At 48.2% G+C, this 15,636-nt stretch overlaps 1 protein-coding gene across 1 annotated transcript; it reads right to left on the minus strand.

The window, feature by feature from the left end:
• Positions 1–167: 167 nt before the first annotated feature.
• Positions 168–15,585, minus strand: LOC122366369 (acylphosphatase-2-like). The gene is made up of 3 exons (XM_043338555.1): positions 14,880–15,585; positions 9,462–9,588; positions 168–964 (listed from the first exon to the last, which is right to left on the minus strand). Exons 1-3 carry the CDS (start codon positions 14,938–14,940, stop codon positions 850–852), a joined length of 303 nt encoding a protein of 100 aa, XP_043194490.1. The 5' UTR covers positions 14,941–15,585; the 3' UTR covers positions 168–849.
• Between the last annotated feature and the right edge of the window lie 51 nt (positions 15,586–15,636).

The raw sequence follows: 15,636 nt of genomic DNA on the forward strand, positions 1-15,636 counted from the left end.
TAACTCTGGCAAGTTTTATCTAAATATCTTCAAAAATGGCCAAGTTATACGCATTATTGCAAAAAAATTAACAATTATTCAGATTCCATAGGCAAAATGCGTAGCTTCAGGTTCGGGGTGTTACTAAACATCAGTCCCTTGCTGATCTGAAACAACCCACACACTCATTACCATACACAGGCATATTTATTTACAAACACATCATCAAGCAGCTCCGTTTTAATTTCAGCTTTCCTGACTTTTCCTCAATGAATGCATTTCAGACACTGTTGGTGTTGGGAGGGTTCCAGGTCATCCCAGCTCGGCTGCAGGGCTGGCCACGGGCGGATATATCCAAGGTCATGAGACGAGAGAGCCAGTAACGGTCAGCGACGCTCAACGGTGTGGTCACGTGACATCATTGCCGTGGTATCCTTGACCGACCAAGATGCCACATAGCTCCGTGGCTTTTTGGCATTCTGCACAGGGACCGCGCTGCAAGTTACGCTCTATAACACTGAAAGCCGATCCTTTTGCGTGCTTCTGTTGTCAATTTAAGGCAGTATATCCATTTCTGGTATCACACAACCAGGTTCAAGTCACGCATGACAATCTTTTGCATACACAATTGACACCACATCCGACATCAAGAAGCACCTCACCAGCCAAATCAGCTCCTCCCTCTCCCCCAACCCATTGCAGCTTGCATGATACAAATGCTTCTTGCACCTTGACAAGAAGACAATCCTAGCACAAATGCTCGTTTAGCACCCTAGCTCATAAAGGTCAGCACGCAGGTCATGACGCATCCTTAGAGCTGCACGGTCGCTGTCCACGTCAGGTCAGGTCAGGTCAGCCTTCCAGGCAGTTTTAAAACCTGACGGAGAAGTTGGAGAAGTCCTGTGCATTCAGGTAAATGGTGTTGGAGACGTCGCACCGCTCCGGCTGAGATCCCGGGCTTCCCGTCTTCTCCATCCACTGAACTCTGCCAACAGAAAAAGAACAGGGAGAATGAAATGCCTATAAATTAATGTGTCTCCTATCTTAAAACCTAGAAATGGCAACTTTTGGTTTACGATCATTTGTGCGTAAATAAAGGTATCTGTGGAGTGGTGCATACATTTAAACCAAACTTTTAGTGAAATGCCTCTGCTCTCCAATGATTTGAAGTTCAAGAGGCCTGACGATTAGCATAACTACGTAAATTTGATTCTAAAAGTTGTCGAACATTGGTCACTGGTGACCATTTAGTTTGCAATCCATTATCAGCAGTCATGCTGAGCACAGACTCTGAGTAATCAGTATGTGTTGGCGGGGCGGAGCCAGACGATGTCGGGGCATCTCTGCGGCCACTCGATCAATACGGGCCCGGGCCGAATTCGGGTCACTCCTCTGGCGCGGTCAAACACGACCGTGACTGCTGTTTGTGCGGTGTCGGCACCGCAAATGGCATCGGAGAGAACGGGAACGGGGTGGTGGATGACGGGAGAATGGGGGTGGCAGGAAGAGGGAGGATGAGCTCAGGATAAGGAAAGAGGAAGCTCTTTCAGAGATAAGGAAGAGGAAGCTCAAGGATAAGGAGTGAGGAGAAAGGATGAAGCAGGCCAAATAATTGTAGGTGTTTATATGTAGACGTGTGTCAATAAATGTGACGTGTGCCATATCATATGTGCGGAAGTTCAACTTCCTATAGGTATAAGGTTGGATTTATAACTAGGTGCTTATAATTACAAGAAGGCCAGCGAACACTCAAAGTAATACTTTAAAATTACGTCTTGTTTTTTTACATAATTCTGCAGCCATATCTGTCCACTCTCTGTTTGCAAAGCATCCAGCTAAAATATAAAGTAACTCAACTTCCTCTCAAGCTTTGCCAAACTGCTGACGTCATGTGGGCGAAAATCTCGCCGAGTTGGCAACAGCCCGTCCGCAATTAATTTCAGTCATCCTGGCAGAATTAATGACTTTCAACCGCCGAGCCGAATATTCGCAGCAGTTGTAAAGCAAACCAGCGGAACGAAATGTCAGGACCGTTAGGAATCAGCGAGCGTCACACTTTTGGCTGTTGAAGGTTATCGTTGCACCGAATGAATGCATGTTTTTGAACACAAAAGATGGATAGGATGGTAAACTGCGCGGATTATACATCGAAATGCATGAAAGATAAATTTCATATAAATGTTAACGCTTCATTGGCAGGTTAAAGGGACCCTCCCACCTTAACCCTCGCCGGCACAGGGGGGGGTTGATGCAAACCCCCCCTAAGGTTTTTCGCGAATAACTCGCGTAAAAAGCGGCCGATCGCGACGAAACTTTCAGTACCCTCGCATTGATCAATTTTACACCTACCCTGAAAATTTCATGACCCTGACCCCAATGACCTTTGACCTGTGACCTCTTTTCTGTGACCATGTTTGGCCGAAATCGCGGTTCGGCGCATGTCGGCTCGCATTAGCCGTGCGTTTGCAAGCTTTTCGTGGTTTCAAACATTCAAACATGTGATTTGATGTTGCTCCCGTGCATAAGGGTGGGTGTCAAGGTCACCTGAAGGTCAGGTCAGGTCAGTGACCTTTGGTGACCTCGGGTGACCTCGGTTCACTTTTTCGAGTTTTACATGTTTCTAGGCTAGTTTTTGGAGCTGAATTCGAATTTAGCAACCATTTGAACATTTACGAAGTAGTTTTGGTGCCTTCGTAACATGTTACGAAGCTGTCCGAGGCGGTTGACACGTATTACGAATACCCGTCACAACCTCTACCGGGTGACCTGACCTGACCTGACCCGACCTGGTCTAAATGCTTAAAGACATCATCTCTGATCAAAACTATAGCACGATATTCGTGATCAGCACCCCGGAAAACCACATAGCAGCCACACTTTACGACTTTCTAACAGGTCCCGATTTTCCCGGTTTTCGGGTCATTGACCTGACCTTTTCGGGTCACCCGATGACCTAGGACCTTAAAATTGGGTATCATCGGCTTCCTCTCGTGACGGGCAACACGCTCGTTTTTTCCGCGAAGCTCTAGCTCGATCAGGGGCCAAACGCGAGGGGGGCCGTACCAACCCCCCCCCCCCCTTGTGCCGTCGAAGGACTCAAAATGGCCTGTGCCGGCGAAGGTTAACATTAGATTTGAGTTGAGATAGCCAAAATGGGGTCCCTGGCTCACAATTACCGGTTTCGGCACTCACAGCATCGATAAATGCCTTAAGTCGGAAATATTGAATTTCAAAATTGCAGCATTTTGATTCAGAGGGGCTAATGCATAGGATATACCCCTCTGAATGTGTGACGTCAGCGCAGATATCTAACGATTTTTAAATGTTTGACTACAGGGTGTCCCATAAGTTCGTTCTCACCTTATATTTGCATGTAAAACAGAGTGCATTGCGTTTTGATATGTTTATAACCCCCCAATGTGCTCCCCATTTCATAGGTAAACACATGAATACATGCTGCGACATGCCAACCGGCATGTTTGGCAGCATAGCAGGCTTAAAGTTAGCCCAGACTGACTTGGCATGCGCCGTGAGCTCCTCAATGCTGGAACACCGCTTCGCTTCGACGAGCCTCGATTTCAATATTCCCAACACATTTTTATGAAATTTGGATCCGATGAGTTGGCTGGGATGTGATCTTACCACACACGCCTATCACAGTCTCCTGGCACTGCTTTTATGCTTTGCTTGACCTCTGCACTGATGCACTGTCTTGCTTGAAGATGGGCCTACGACCTCCCGGATGCCATTTTCTCCTAAAAAAATGTGGTCATACTTGCGGTTCGAGTTATGCTAGAAAGCTGAAACTCCTACTAGATCTTCTTGGAGAAGCATTCTGCGTCCCAAGACTGTTTCTGGAGTATCAATCGCAACGTGATCAGTGTCTGGACGCATATTACCCCACATTACCGTGACCCTGGCCTTTCGCATAGGAATAAAGCGGGATGACATAAAAGCCTTTTCCGTCGCCCATATGGGACCGTTTTGGGGTTTGGACCGGTGTTTTATCTCGAGCACGGACTAGGTAGTCCAGATGACCACATTGATGTCATCGGCCCTCCAGTTTTCTTAGCCTCAGGCATAACGAAACACATGTTTGGCCATTTTAAGACGTTTTTGACTGTTTTGAGCCCTCCGGTAAGTAGAGCTTAAGTCACCTTGAGTTAGGTACCCCGAAATGATACTCTTAGACAGCTGGTAATGCATCCTGAAAAGCCTGTTTACCAACTTTCTAACGCTAAGACCTTTTTGACGGCCATTTTGGCGCCACACAGTTTTGGCCACATGGCTCACTCGTGAAAGCTGACAAAAAAGAGCATAAACTTGCAGCGATTGACTCCCGACAAATCATCGGCGTCACTTGTTGACTGTGCGTCCAGTTAGCGACAGACATTGGCTACATACTGGATGGCCTCAATCACCCTCAACCGTCGTGAATGGCCCAGTGCGGACTAAATACCGAGACGTTCCCGTATCGGAGACCTCTATGTTGCGGCGTAAGCCGTCTCCACAGGAAGTGAACTCTCTGGCAAAAAATATTTTGTCTAGACGAATTAGTTACCGTGGAGCACATTCACAGTTGCCATGGCAACCCCAAAAGCTCAGTTACAAAATAAATTAAGCGTGGCTTTAAATCAGAGAGCCTCTAAAAGAAAAATTTAGGTGAGAAGGAACTTATGGGACACCCTGTAAAACGTTGTGTAGCACGCGGTGGTATATGCTGCTTTGCGCGCAACAAGTGCCGCACTTTCAGCTGCCAAACTATTGCTTCCAAATAAAGTCGCTAGGAACAGCGGAGATCCCAAAAAGTAAACAAAAGTAAAAGTCTAATATCTTGAAAACCGGTGAATATTTTTCGGTGAAATTTGGTAGATATTCGTTTTCGCTCTTTCTGAACCGAGCGACATCACTTTCATGCCAATTCATAAACTTTTTTGAATGTGGGAGGGTCCCTTTAAGGCATTTCACCTACCCTGGCTTCAATGATTTAGTATTATTCAGCATCTTTCATAAAATGTCTAGGTATTGAAATATGTCCCTGGCTCACGTTTCAACGGTGGCAATCCTATTGAGGCATGAATGCTGATCAAAAGCTTATGCACTTCTCGCTCTATCATTCACGTTTATCGAAACTCTTTCTGATTCCAATGCATGCCTCACTCGAGCTGACAAGACAACGGTCGAGAAGCGGCTCTGTCCAGAGTAATGCTGTGCCGCATTGCTTCTGTGCTATGCGGCACAGTATACCTGACAGGGCACCAGATCGCCCGCTGCCAGCCTGGACGAGCGACGAAGCATACGCGCTGTTGCTGTCAATCTGATGAATGAATTGATGATTTCAAGCGAGCTTTCTACTCAGTGCCTTCTTTCAGACATGTTGGCCAAGATAATTTAACTTGTGTCCTACATTCAAGTTCTCACAAATACTATTTTAACACTCGCAGTGGAAGGGTTGCGAGTACTACGCCCAGTGGAAGGGGGGGGGGGGCGGATGGCGCCCCCCCCCCCTAAGATCTCAGCTCCCAGTGGAGCTAGGAAGACGAAATTTGGAGGGTAGGTGGGGGCCCTGGGGAACTCTCATGTGTGTGAAGTTCATGACCCTAGGTCAATATCTTCAAGGTCAAATGAGGTCAAATGTGGTCAAATCTGCCATATGAGCGACTTTTTTGCGTTTACACGCCAATAACTCAGAAAGTTACCGGCCGATTTTCTTTTTTCTGTCAATTTACGAAAGAACATACATTTGTGAGTATGTATAGTGAATTTCTAGTTAAAGGGACCCTCCCACCTTAACATTAGATTTGAGTTGAGATAGCCAAAATGGGGTCCCTGGCTCACAATTACCGGTTTCGGCACTCATAACATCGAGAAATGCCTTAAATCAGAAATATTGAATTTCAAAATTGCAGCATTTTGATTCAGAGGGGCTAATGCTTAGGAATACCCCTCTGAATGTGTGACGTCAGCGCAGATATCTAACGATTTTTAAATGTTTGACTAAAACGTTTTGTAGCACGCGGTGGTATATGCTATTTGCGCGCAACATCTGCCGCAAACGCCGCACTTCTAAAATAAAGCCGCTAGAAACAGCGGAGATCCCAAGAAAGTAAAAAAAAGTAAAAGTCTAATATCTTGAAAACCGGTGAATATTTTTCGGTGAAATTTGGTAGATATTCGTTTTCGCTCTTTCTGAACCGAGCGACATCACTTTCATGCCAATTCATAAACTTTTTTGAAGGTGGGAGGGTCCCTTTAATCAAACAATAAATATGGCAGTTAGAAGCCTGCTAAGGGTAAGATGTCGCCGGATGAAGCGGGATCGGCCGACGCAGAAAAAGCGGCAATCACAATTTTGTGTTTACACACTTTTAACTCATGTTTTTACCGGCCGATTTTCAAAATTCTTTGACCATAAGATTGCCTGTACATTTCTTAGTCTTCTCACTAAATTTGACGCGAATCAAATATAATCAGCGGTAAGGGGCGCGATGTAAAGACGGAACCGTCCCTCCCGCCCCGCCACAACCTACAATTCAGGCGGCGCGTAACGGCTAGCGCCGGCCGCCGCGCCGCGCCGCCGCGCCGCCGCGGCGGCAGGATGTTTGACTTTACACCGCTATTACTAGAAAAGTTGCGAAACGATTTTCTTATTTCTTGCACGAGAAGATCCGCAATTCAATTCTGGACAGCTAGGCAAAATTTCACATTAATATTATGTTTGCGGCGCGAGTTATTGGCGAAAAACAGGAGGGGTGGGCGAAATCCACCCCCCCCCCCCCCACTCCACTGCGCGTGTTAACCCTTTTCCACTATCATTCACTCGATTCACCTACTCTGAATTTTCCCTGCATGTGTCCCCTGGCGGCACTCAGCTGGGAGGGCGCGTCCGGCGGTGTCAGTATTTTGACGCTGTCAGCCGAGCGTCGTCCGTCGTCCGCCCCCGGGCTGGCACCTCTCCACGGAATGTGAGCGCGCCTCCGCCGGCGCCGGCCGCTGTCCAACGGCTGCGACCATTGCTCACGGGCAGCGGAGGACAGGACCGCCGGCCTTCACGGCTCAGAGGCGCCAGGGAACTGCCTGTGTTCACCCGTAGTTGAACTATTGGTGTGTGCGATACGGCTATACGGTCCAGGGCCTGTACTTGGGCTGACGGGGGGCTGGAGTGTTCAATAATGTATGCAGAAAGTGCTGGGATATAAGTTACCTATCTTCCATGCCAAAAGAAAAGGAAAAGTTTCGACGAAAATATTCAGCCTTAGTAGATTTGGTCTGGCTTTATCCAGACAGCAAGATGGAAGATCGTCATCTCATCCAAAGTATATCACACCTCAATCAGCCTCAGACATCGCTGGCATCTCGTATATAACACCAACAACCCTATTCTAATCCGATTTGTTAGCAGCCGTCTGACAGAAATCCTCCTCCCATATCTCGTCTACCTACATATCTCTTCTATTTCTTCTTATTCTTCTTAAATAGACGGCACCCTTGTATCTCGCCTCTTCGGTAGTAGACAGCTGATGATCACGTTTCGTATTCCATAGAGACAGTCTAAATCGTGCACATTTCAACAGCACTGTCCTTTTTCTACAACACGGCATATGGTTTGTTTCCCAAAGCCGATGGTGCGGTAACGAGCGCGGCAGCTCCAGCCCAGGGCCTGTTTTCGGTGCGTTTCCGGTGCGTTTCCGTCCGTTTCCGGAACCAGAAGCGCCGCTCGTGGCGCCGCTAATACAACACTGTCGATTGGCGCCGGCTGGAGATAATAGACAGCGCTGATCGATGTCACTCGCGTCGCGCCAGACGCTGGTCGTTTCCGTGAGCGGTGGCCAGTGGTCGCAGCAAGCTGCTGCAGTCCGGAGTTGGTCCCAAGGGGCAGGGCCGGGTCTCGACCGGTGGCCGCGCTGGTCGAAGGCGAATGTCATTTGCAGATTGCATACTAATTAGTGAGTCGGCTCACCGCTTCGGGGCTCCGGAGGAAATTGCTTCATCGTTGCAACGGCAGCGCGAAATGACAGCCGTTTCTCAATTAACGGCTGTAAGTTCCGTTATAATTTGGAGGAGTCGGAATGATACTGTTGGGAAGATTGTCCAGTTGTGCTAGATGGTTTCTCAGCTTGCATGTACCGTGTAATAATAAAATGCTGGAATCTGTGCTTCGAAATGTAAAGTGACAAGAAAAGGTTTGTTTTTATAAGGCCCGTGTGACGTTTACTTCTCCTGGAAATTATGAGAAGCGGAAGACATCATGTCATAACGTAGCTATGATCGGCCTTTACGACTCCCTGAATAAATAACTCGATCAACAATGACAGGCTATTGAAGTTATAGCTTCAATATCCCTCGAATTACCCTGAAAGTGGGTCAACTTTTATATGGCTCCACCATGCATCGTAAACTCATACACAAGGGAAGAGGTACGTCATAAGCATTTCCCTGGACAGACTGGGAGGATATGATGAAACAAGCACCCGGTATGAAACTGGGCTCTCTCTTCCTCTCTCTCTCTCTCTCTCTCTCTCTCTCTCTCTCTCTCTCTCTCTCTCTCTCTCTCTCTCTCTCTCTCTCTCTCTCTCTCTCTCTCTCTCTCTCTCTCTCTCTCCCTCTCTCTCTCTCTATCTCTCTCTCTCTCTCTCCCTCTCTCTCTCTCTCTCTCTCTCTCTCTCTCTCTCTCTCTCTCTCTCTCTCTCTCTCTCTCTTCCGACGCGGCTGCTCGCCGACTTCACTGATACCCACATAAACTGAGCCGGGGTCAGGTCTCGCACGGCGATAGTGTTTCAGCGGTTCGACCGCCACGCTCCAGCCGGCGCGGTCGGTGCAGGGCATTGTTCGACCGATGGCGGACCGGCGATCGTGCTATCATCAGAGAAGTTGGACGATCACGGCCACAAATGGTTGGGTCGCTCCAGGACAACGGATGGAGCCTAATGGAGCAGGATGTTTCACTGTTGAGTGTTAATCGTTAATGGGTTAATGACTGGGGGAGTAGTTAATTCTGAAGCACTCGGTCCAGCTGATCATTTGGCTGTCTATAGTGTCTACCACAGAGCAGTATTGCACGACCTGTGACGGGTTTATAACCACTTGCTAGTTAGACATCTGACCCATGCATATTGCATATGAATAGGTAATCGATTAGTTTCTATGCGTGGGCGATTGATAAATGATAACTGGGTGAAACAGGGATTACTGCTGTAATCTCCATGTCATACAATAATGCATATTGCATCATATAACAGAGATCAAAACCCCATAGTGCAGTGAACAGACAAAGAACGGTCTTGTTTGAGCTTATTTCCTCGCAACAGTGATAAGCCCCTAAAAGAGGTTATTCCGCTTTTTCTGTGGAAAAACGACATTGAACACCAACCTGATTTATGAATATGTATATAGCTGCATAAGAATATTAAATAGAGCAAGATTATACCTAATGACATTAACACCAACTATTTCCCGCTCGTCTATGGTGAGCCCCCACTCACATTTCGTCCACCTGCGATTTGCGCGCCTGCAGTTTGCCGCAGATGGTGCCCTGTTTGGTGTTCTTCACCCAGCCAGTCGCGCCCAGCTCGTCACACTTTTCCTTCAGAAACTTCACGTAGCCACAACCTGTCGATGAAACGATGTGCAACTATGTGAGCAAAAATTTATGTGAAGACAACCTTGACAAACTTGTTAAAATTATTGTCAGTGCGGTCAAACTTCGTTTCCTGCAAGCTCAAATCACGTCAGCATCTATTAGCGTAGCACATCAGCAGCAGCTGGTGCCGAAATTGGGTCAGGGACTGGCAGTAGGTCACAGCTGCCAGCCCTGACCGACCGCCAAATGACCATTGACCAATCACTCCCCGTTCCCTCGCCCAACCCGTCTGGAAGGTAGCCCACCGCGGGTCACCGGGACAGGAAGGGCACGAATCCACCGCATACCGGAAGAGGGCGTGTGTGACCTGACCGTGCCGCGGGCGATATTCATCCATCTACACCAGCTGAGGCCAGCGCTGACCGTAATGGCCGGGACGGCGCCGCGGGGGACGGCTCCATCAGGCTATCACGATGAGCGGGTCGTCCTGGGCCGCCTGCCCGGCCGCGGAGTAGCTACCTACATCTGTGTCTGGCAGCCGACAGGAGACCGATCTGGCATCAGTGGATATCTCTCAAGGTCTGATAATCTGGTTCCAACGGCGTGGTGGCGATTTTTCAGGCATCTGACGATTTTGAATGGAAGGGATTTGGTTTCTTGCCAACAGCATACAGGTGAATGAAGCACTTCATCGGTAAGCATTGAATGATGGCAGTTTCCTTCCCCTGAAAAGATGTGCCATTATCCTGAGATTTTACTGTAGACGATTGCTCGGTCGAATAGACGTTACGTTTGCTCAAAATCAAAACGTTTTTTAATAACACTCACTTTTGAACAATTGTGTAATAATGCATTTTGACAGAAGGTTTTGGAAACAAATCTTGATAAATTTTCTCGCCTAAGACGCTGCTATAAGTACACTAGTTTCGATGGTTATAATACCAGCTTAACTGGGCAGCGCGGGATCGGATTTATAGAACTGTTATAAAAAGTATCGATTTAACAGTCTCATCGCCAAACAAAAAGTTAAAATGAAGAGCAGTAGAAAAACGTAAAAGCATGCCTATTACTCCTATCTGAGCTTCAAATCTTCACCACCCCGAGAACGACAGCTTATATCAACTCATTAGCTCGGCCATTGGGGAGTGGTGTCCGTGCCAAGTTAGTCGTCAACTATGACAGAATCACAACACGCTGCTGAGGAGCGAATGACGTCATCGGCTCCGTCGGACAGACGGCCAGCGCTCCTCGGAGATCTAAATAGCCCACCATCACGAGGTCTTCGGATGAAGCTGTAAGAAGTTAAGAGCTGTAGCGACGTGGTTGACGTCTAATTCGGTTCCCCGGTAAAAAGTGCTGTAGTTCATTCGTTGAGAGAGATATGTTTCAAAGAGTTTCAAAGAGAGATTTATGCGGTCTACCAAAGAGATATGCAAAAATCATCGGTGCATTAGATGCAGAGATTCTTTCGGTAAATAAAGTCCCAATTTTACTGAGAGATTTTCTAAAATATCAGCGTGGATCTATGGAATACGAAATTTTCATCAGAAATTGTGAGTCTACCTGATTTTCCTATGCAAATTTTATTAATAGGAAACATATATGTAATATTTTTTTCTAAAGGATGGTGCTGGACAAACATGATTTTCCTTCACGGTTTTCTTATGCCTTGTGGGAAGTGGTGTAATGACAACGTAACTGTTCCCGGATTGGCAACATGCTCTGCTTATCCGACACTTCCGAACCACAATTCTGATGCCACACATTCTCAGCACATTCCAGCCTGTACCAATTCGGAGAGCGAAACTGGAGCCCTGTCATACACCAAAGTTTCAGCATGATTTACAAATGCCCATTATTCCTGACCACACCATATTTCCTCCGCTCTGGAAAAAGCCCCGTCTCGCATTCAGTGCGTGCCTGTCGTATGAAATGTTGAGAGAATTTCTGACGCTGAGATCAGAAGCCAGCGGGAAGCTAAATACGTTTGATCAACAATACTGCACGCCCTCGATTGGGGAAAGGCTGGCCCGTTAAAATGCACTGCGCTGGCGCTCTCTAATGGCTGTCAAAGGTCGCGCATTCAGAAGTCCCGACTCTGAGCTAATCCAGTTAAAAACCCCTTTCACTTAGCGAGTCCAGGCCTTTGTGCTGACGCACTTTACAGCATTTTCGCTTGTGGAACTTCAGAGAGAGGATCCTCGAAAAAAATCAAAACGGGAAAATGATGCATCGATGTTCCAGAGTCCAGAATCTCAGTCAGCTGCTATCACTTTTGATCAACAGGTGTGAATGATCGGGTACATTGTAAAATTAACCTGCTAGATATCAATCATGTTAAGATACTCTAATAAGTAATAACAGACAAGACGTTTCCGCACTTAGTAAATCTCTGAACGCACCGTACTTCTCTGACATCTCATCCCAGCCGTTTCCTGTTTTTGTATTATTTTTTGGCGGTATCCAAGGACACCTCTGGACCCGGAACGTATCAGGCGGGCGCCAGTTGGCCGGAGCACCCGGCCGGTCTATTGTGCCGCGCCTGTGTCGCTGTCCTGTCGGCGACAGAGTTGGTGGCTGCTTGGCTGGCGCGTGGTCTGCATAATCAGGGAGTCTGGCGTCAGGCCAGAGCGTCAGGTCAGGTCCCTGCGGTGGCGGTGGACAGCGGGTCAGGAGGAGCAGTGGACCAGAGGTTAGTGGACAACGAATGGTGGACAGCGGGTCAGGAGGAGCAGTGGACCAGGGTTAGTGGACAATGGATGACAGTCGGTGGACGAGAGGTCGGGGGGGGGGGCAGTGGACCAGGGTTAGTGGACAACGGGTGGTGGACAGCGGGTCAGGGAGGGGGGGGGGCAGTGGACCGAGATCGGTAGACAGGGGGTGGTGGGCACTGGGCAGTGGACCGGGGTCAGTGAACCAGGGTGATGCTGTGCCGCATTGCTTCTGTGCTGGGCGGCACAGCATACCTGTCAGGGAACCAGAACTAGCCTGCCTATCTGCGCCTGCCGGGACCGGTTCCTTTCAGGCGCGTAACCACCACTGGGGAGTACTTCCTTTATTGTAGACAGGTGAAAAGCCTCTTTGAAAATTAGGCAGGTCACCGCCCCAGAAGAGTAGTGCAACGAAAGGAAATGGAAGAGGATACAGAACGCAACTTATGATAGAGTGGCTTTCCCAATTATCATAAACATCTGAAACAAATGCCATCAGCTGCATTGCTTGAAACACAACACATTTGTATGTATCTTTTGTCGTGCAGTTTCAGTATCCCTGTAACACATTTGTCAGTTGAAAACGGCCACCAGTTCGGCTGGAGTCCCAATAAATCTAGCCGTCCACAGCGGAAGATAAATGTTCAGCCAACAAACGACAGTAGGAAATAAGCTATCGAGTATCGACTGTTCTATATCGGTGCCAGCCAAGTGGCGGGAAACACTCGACAACCCACAGACTCCTCAGACTCCTACCAACTACATTTATGCATTGTCCAGGCTCATACAACTGATAGCCGAAAACATCACATTTTTTATGCGCGCCATGACAATCGCCGAATGTTGATGGCCTTATTGCTATGCATTGGTCAATATTTCGGGAGTGTATGCAGAGTGCCCAGAGTGTCCTCGACTATGGCGGAGTGCCCAGCGGTACATATGGACGGATCGATGTGCCACACGGCCACTCATCTCGGGATGCCAGCCGCCACTATATAGCGACAGAAAGCAAACACAACGCATTCTCCCAGCAGGGACACCGCTGCTAACGTTATTACTTATGTGAGTTATGCCTCGTCTGACGGACTAACTGAGAGTGAGAGGTGGTGACATCCTCGGATGGAGTCAGGCCAACTTGGACTTCTTGATTTATCCATTGGCAAAGTAAGTACAGAACAGATTATAAGACGGTATTTTGTCAGGCAAATGCCTAACAGACTCGTAGGGTCGTCGGGGGGGGGGGGGGGGCTAGTAGCTACCGTTCCCAAAATTTGTGATTTTTTTTCAACAGCAACAAAAAAGAGACCACATCGCCTTGGCCCCATATTTCTCATACGAGTCATTACCAACAGATCGCAGGGTATGTAAATGCACAGAGCATCGGCTTCGAATCTGCCGGTAATTAGCTTTTTGTTTGCGATATATCTGGGTTAACAGCCCTAAATTGGCGATAAGCAGAGCATTTGGCTTGAGCTAATTTTGAGACTCAACCAAGCGTCGCCGTTTGCACGAAACAAACATTTTCTGTCCGTTTTTCTGCTATACTCGTCGCCCGCATGGATCCGTGAGAGATGATGCAGGGCCAGGGGGAGGGACGGAGTGGGGATGATGAGAGGGCTATGAGAAGGAAGGGAGGAGAGAGGAGAGGGAGAGAGGAGGGGAGGAGAGGGCGGGTCGGACACGCCTCGGCGGGCGGCGGCCGGCTGGCGATGGTAACGCGCCGTGAGTGATTAACGAGAAGTCGCTCCGCCGCCGCACGACGGCTGCTGTCGGGGGAGAGCTGACGGACCGGGAAGTCCTGGCACATACGGACAGGCCAATACGCCGACGGAAAGGACCAGCATACTGGCAAGAGGACCAACAGACACTGACGGACCTGGACCAACACACTGACAGACAGAACCAACATACTGACGGGAAGACCAAACATACTGACATGGTGAATCAACATTGGCGGAGTAGATCAAAATACTGACGGGACGAACAAACATACTGACGGGGTGGGTCAACATACTGACGGGGTGGATCGACATACTGACGGAGTGGATCAAATATACTGACGTAATGGATGAACTGAACATACGGACGGGACGGACCAGCATACTGACGGGACAGACCGATGCGCTAAGGAACGGAACAACACACCCATTGTGGGTATGGATCAGAATATCGAAGGCCCGCATCGTCACCCTTTTTCGTCCGGGGTGGCAAGCAATAGCCGTTTTCACGACGGGATATCCGGCGACTGCACCTGATTTGACCAAATCTGCACCTAATTTCTTTTACAGCAAATATCTTCATTTTATGAATTTATTTCAGTGTTTTAATCGATGATGCTCTCTGATAATATGACAACGCAGGCATATAAGCAATTAGTGCAGCCCTATAGCTGATAGCTGCTAAGAGACACGCTGAACCTGATTTGACCAGATCTGCACCTAATCTGTACCAGATGTGCACCAAATGTGTACCAGAATAACAGATGGCCGTCGTGAAAACGGCTAATATCTATGCTTGCTAATAGCTTGTTTATCTCTCATTATTGCACATAATTACAAAGACATGATACAAATAATACAAACCAGACACCTCGGTCAATATCTACTCACCTTGCACGTGGCCGAACACCTCGAAGTCGACTGAGATCATGGGGTCATCACCCAGCGTCATGACGGCGCAATGAGATGGTCACTGAGCTGAGAAGCTAGTGCACTGGGAGACCGAGCTGAGAGTCTGAGCTGAGAGGCTGAGCACGCTGAGCTGACGGTCTGCGAGACAAGCGCAGGCGGACTGTTTGGTTTGAAGGCCCGACAGGCGAAAATGAGCGCGTTGGCGCAACTGAAGCAGCACTTCAGACCGCTAATACCAGAAACTCTCAGTCGTGTGTTGATATTGCTGAATCCCTTCGCTTGTGATGCTCGCTCTCAGCGACCGCCTGGAGTTTTTCGTTCGAGGATCTCTATATGCGCCTGCCGGTGTTCGGTCTGTATATCACGAGCTCTGAGCCTGCACTGCCGCTGCGACCCTCGGAGCCGTCACCGTCGGCAGGGCCTATTTCTGCTGTGGGCCAAACGACCGACCGACCGACAGTCAGCTGTCGCGTTGGTGGGTAAGTCGAATGGTCAGCAGGAATATGCTCTTGGTTCGTATATTTCCTGGTGTAGTCTCTAAAAAATAATTCTTTGAATTGACATTTGACAGTACATCTAGTTTATTCCTAAAGCGTCAAGATTAACCAACTCTCTTGGAAACATGATATTTAACTAATAAACTATGAAGCATTTGTGGAGTCCTACTAATCAAACTCTTCTATTCACGCGCTGATAGACGCATTTCGACGGACACGAGCTGCATGGTTAAATGCAC

Source organism: Amphibalanus amphitrite, unplaced genomic scaffold, assembly GCF_019059575.1.
Source record: "Amphibalanus amphitrite isolate SeventyFive unplaced genomic scaffold, NRLGWU_Aamphi_draft 000800F_arrow, whole genome shotgun sequence".
Lineage (NCBI taxonomy): Eukaryota > Metazoa > Arthropoda > Thecostraca > Balanomorpha > Balanidae > Amphibalanus > Amphibalanus amphitrite.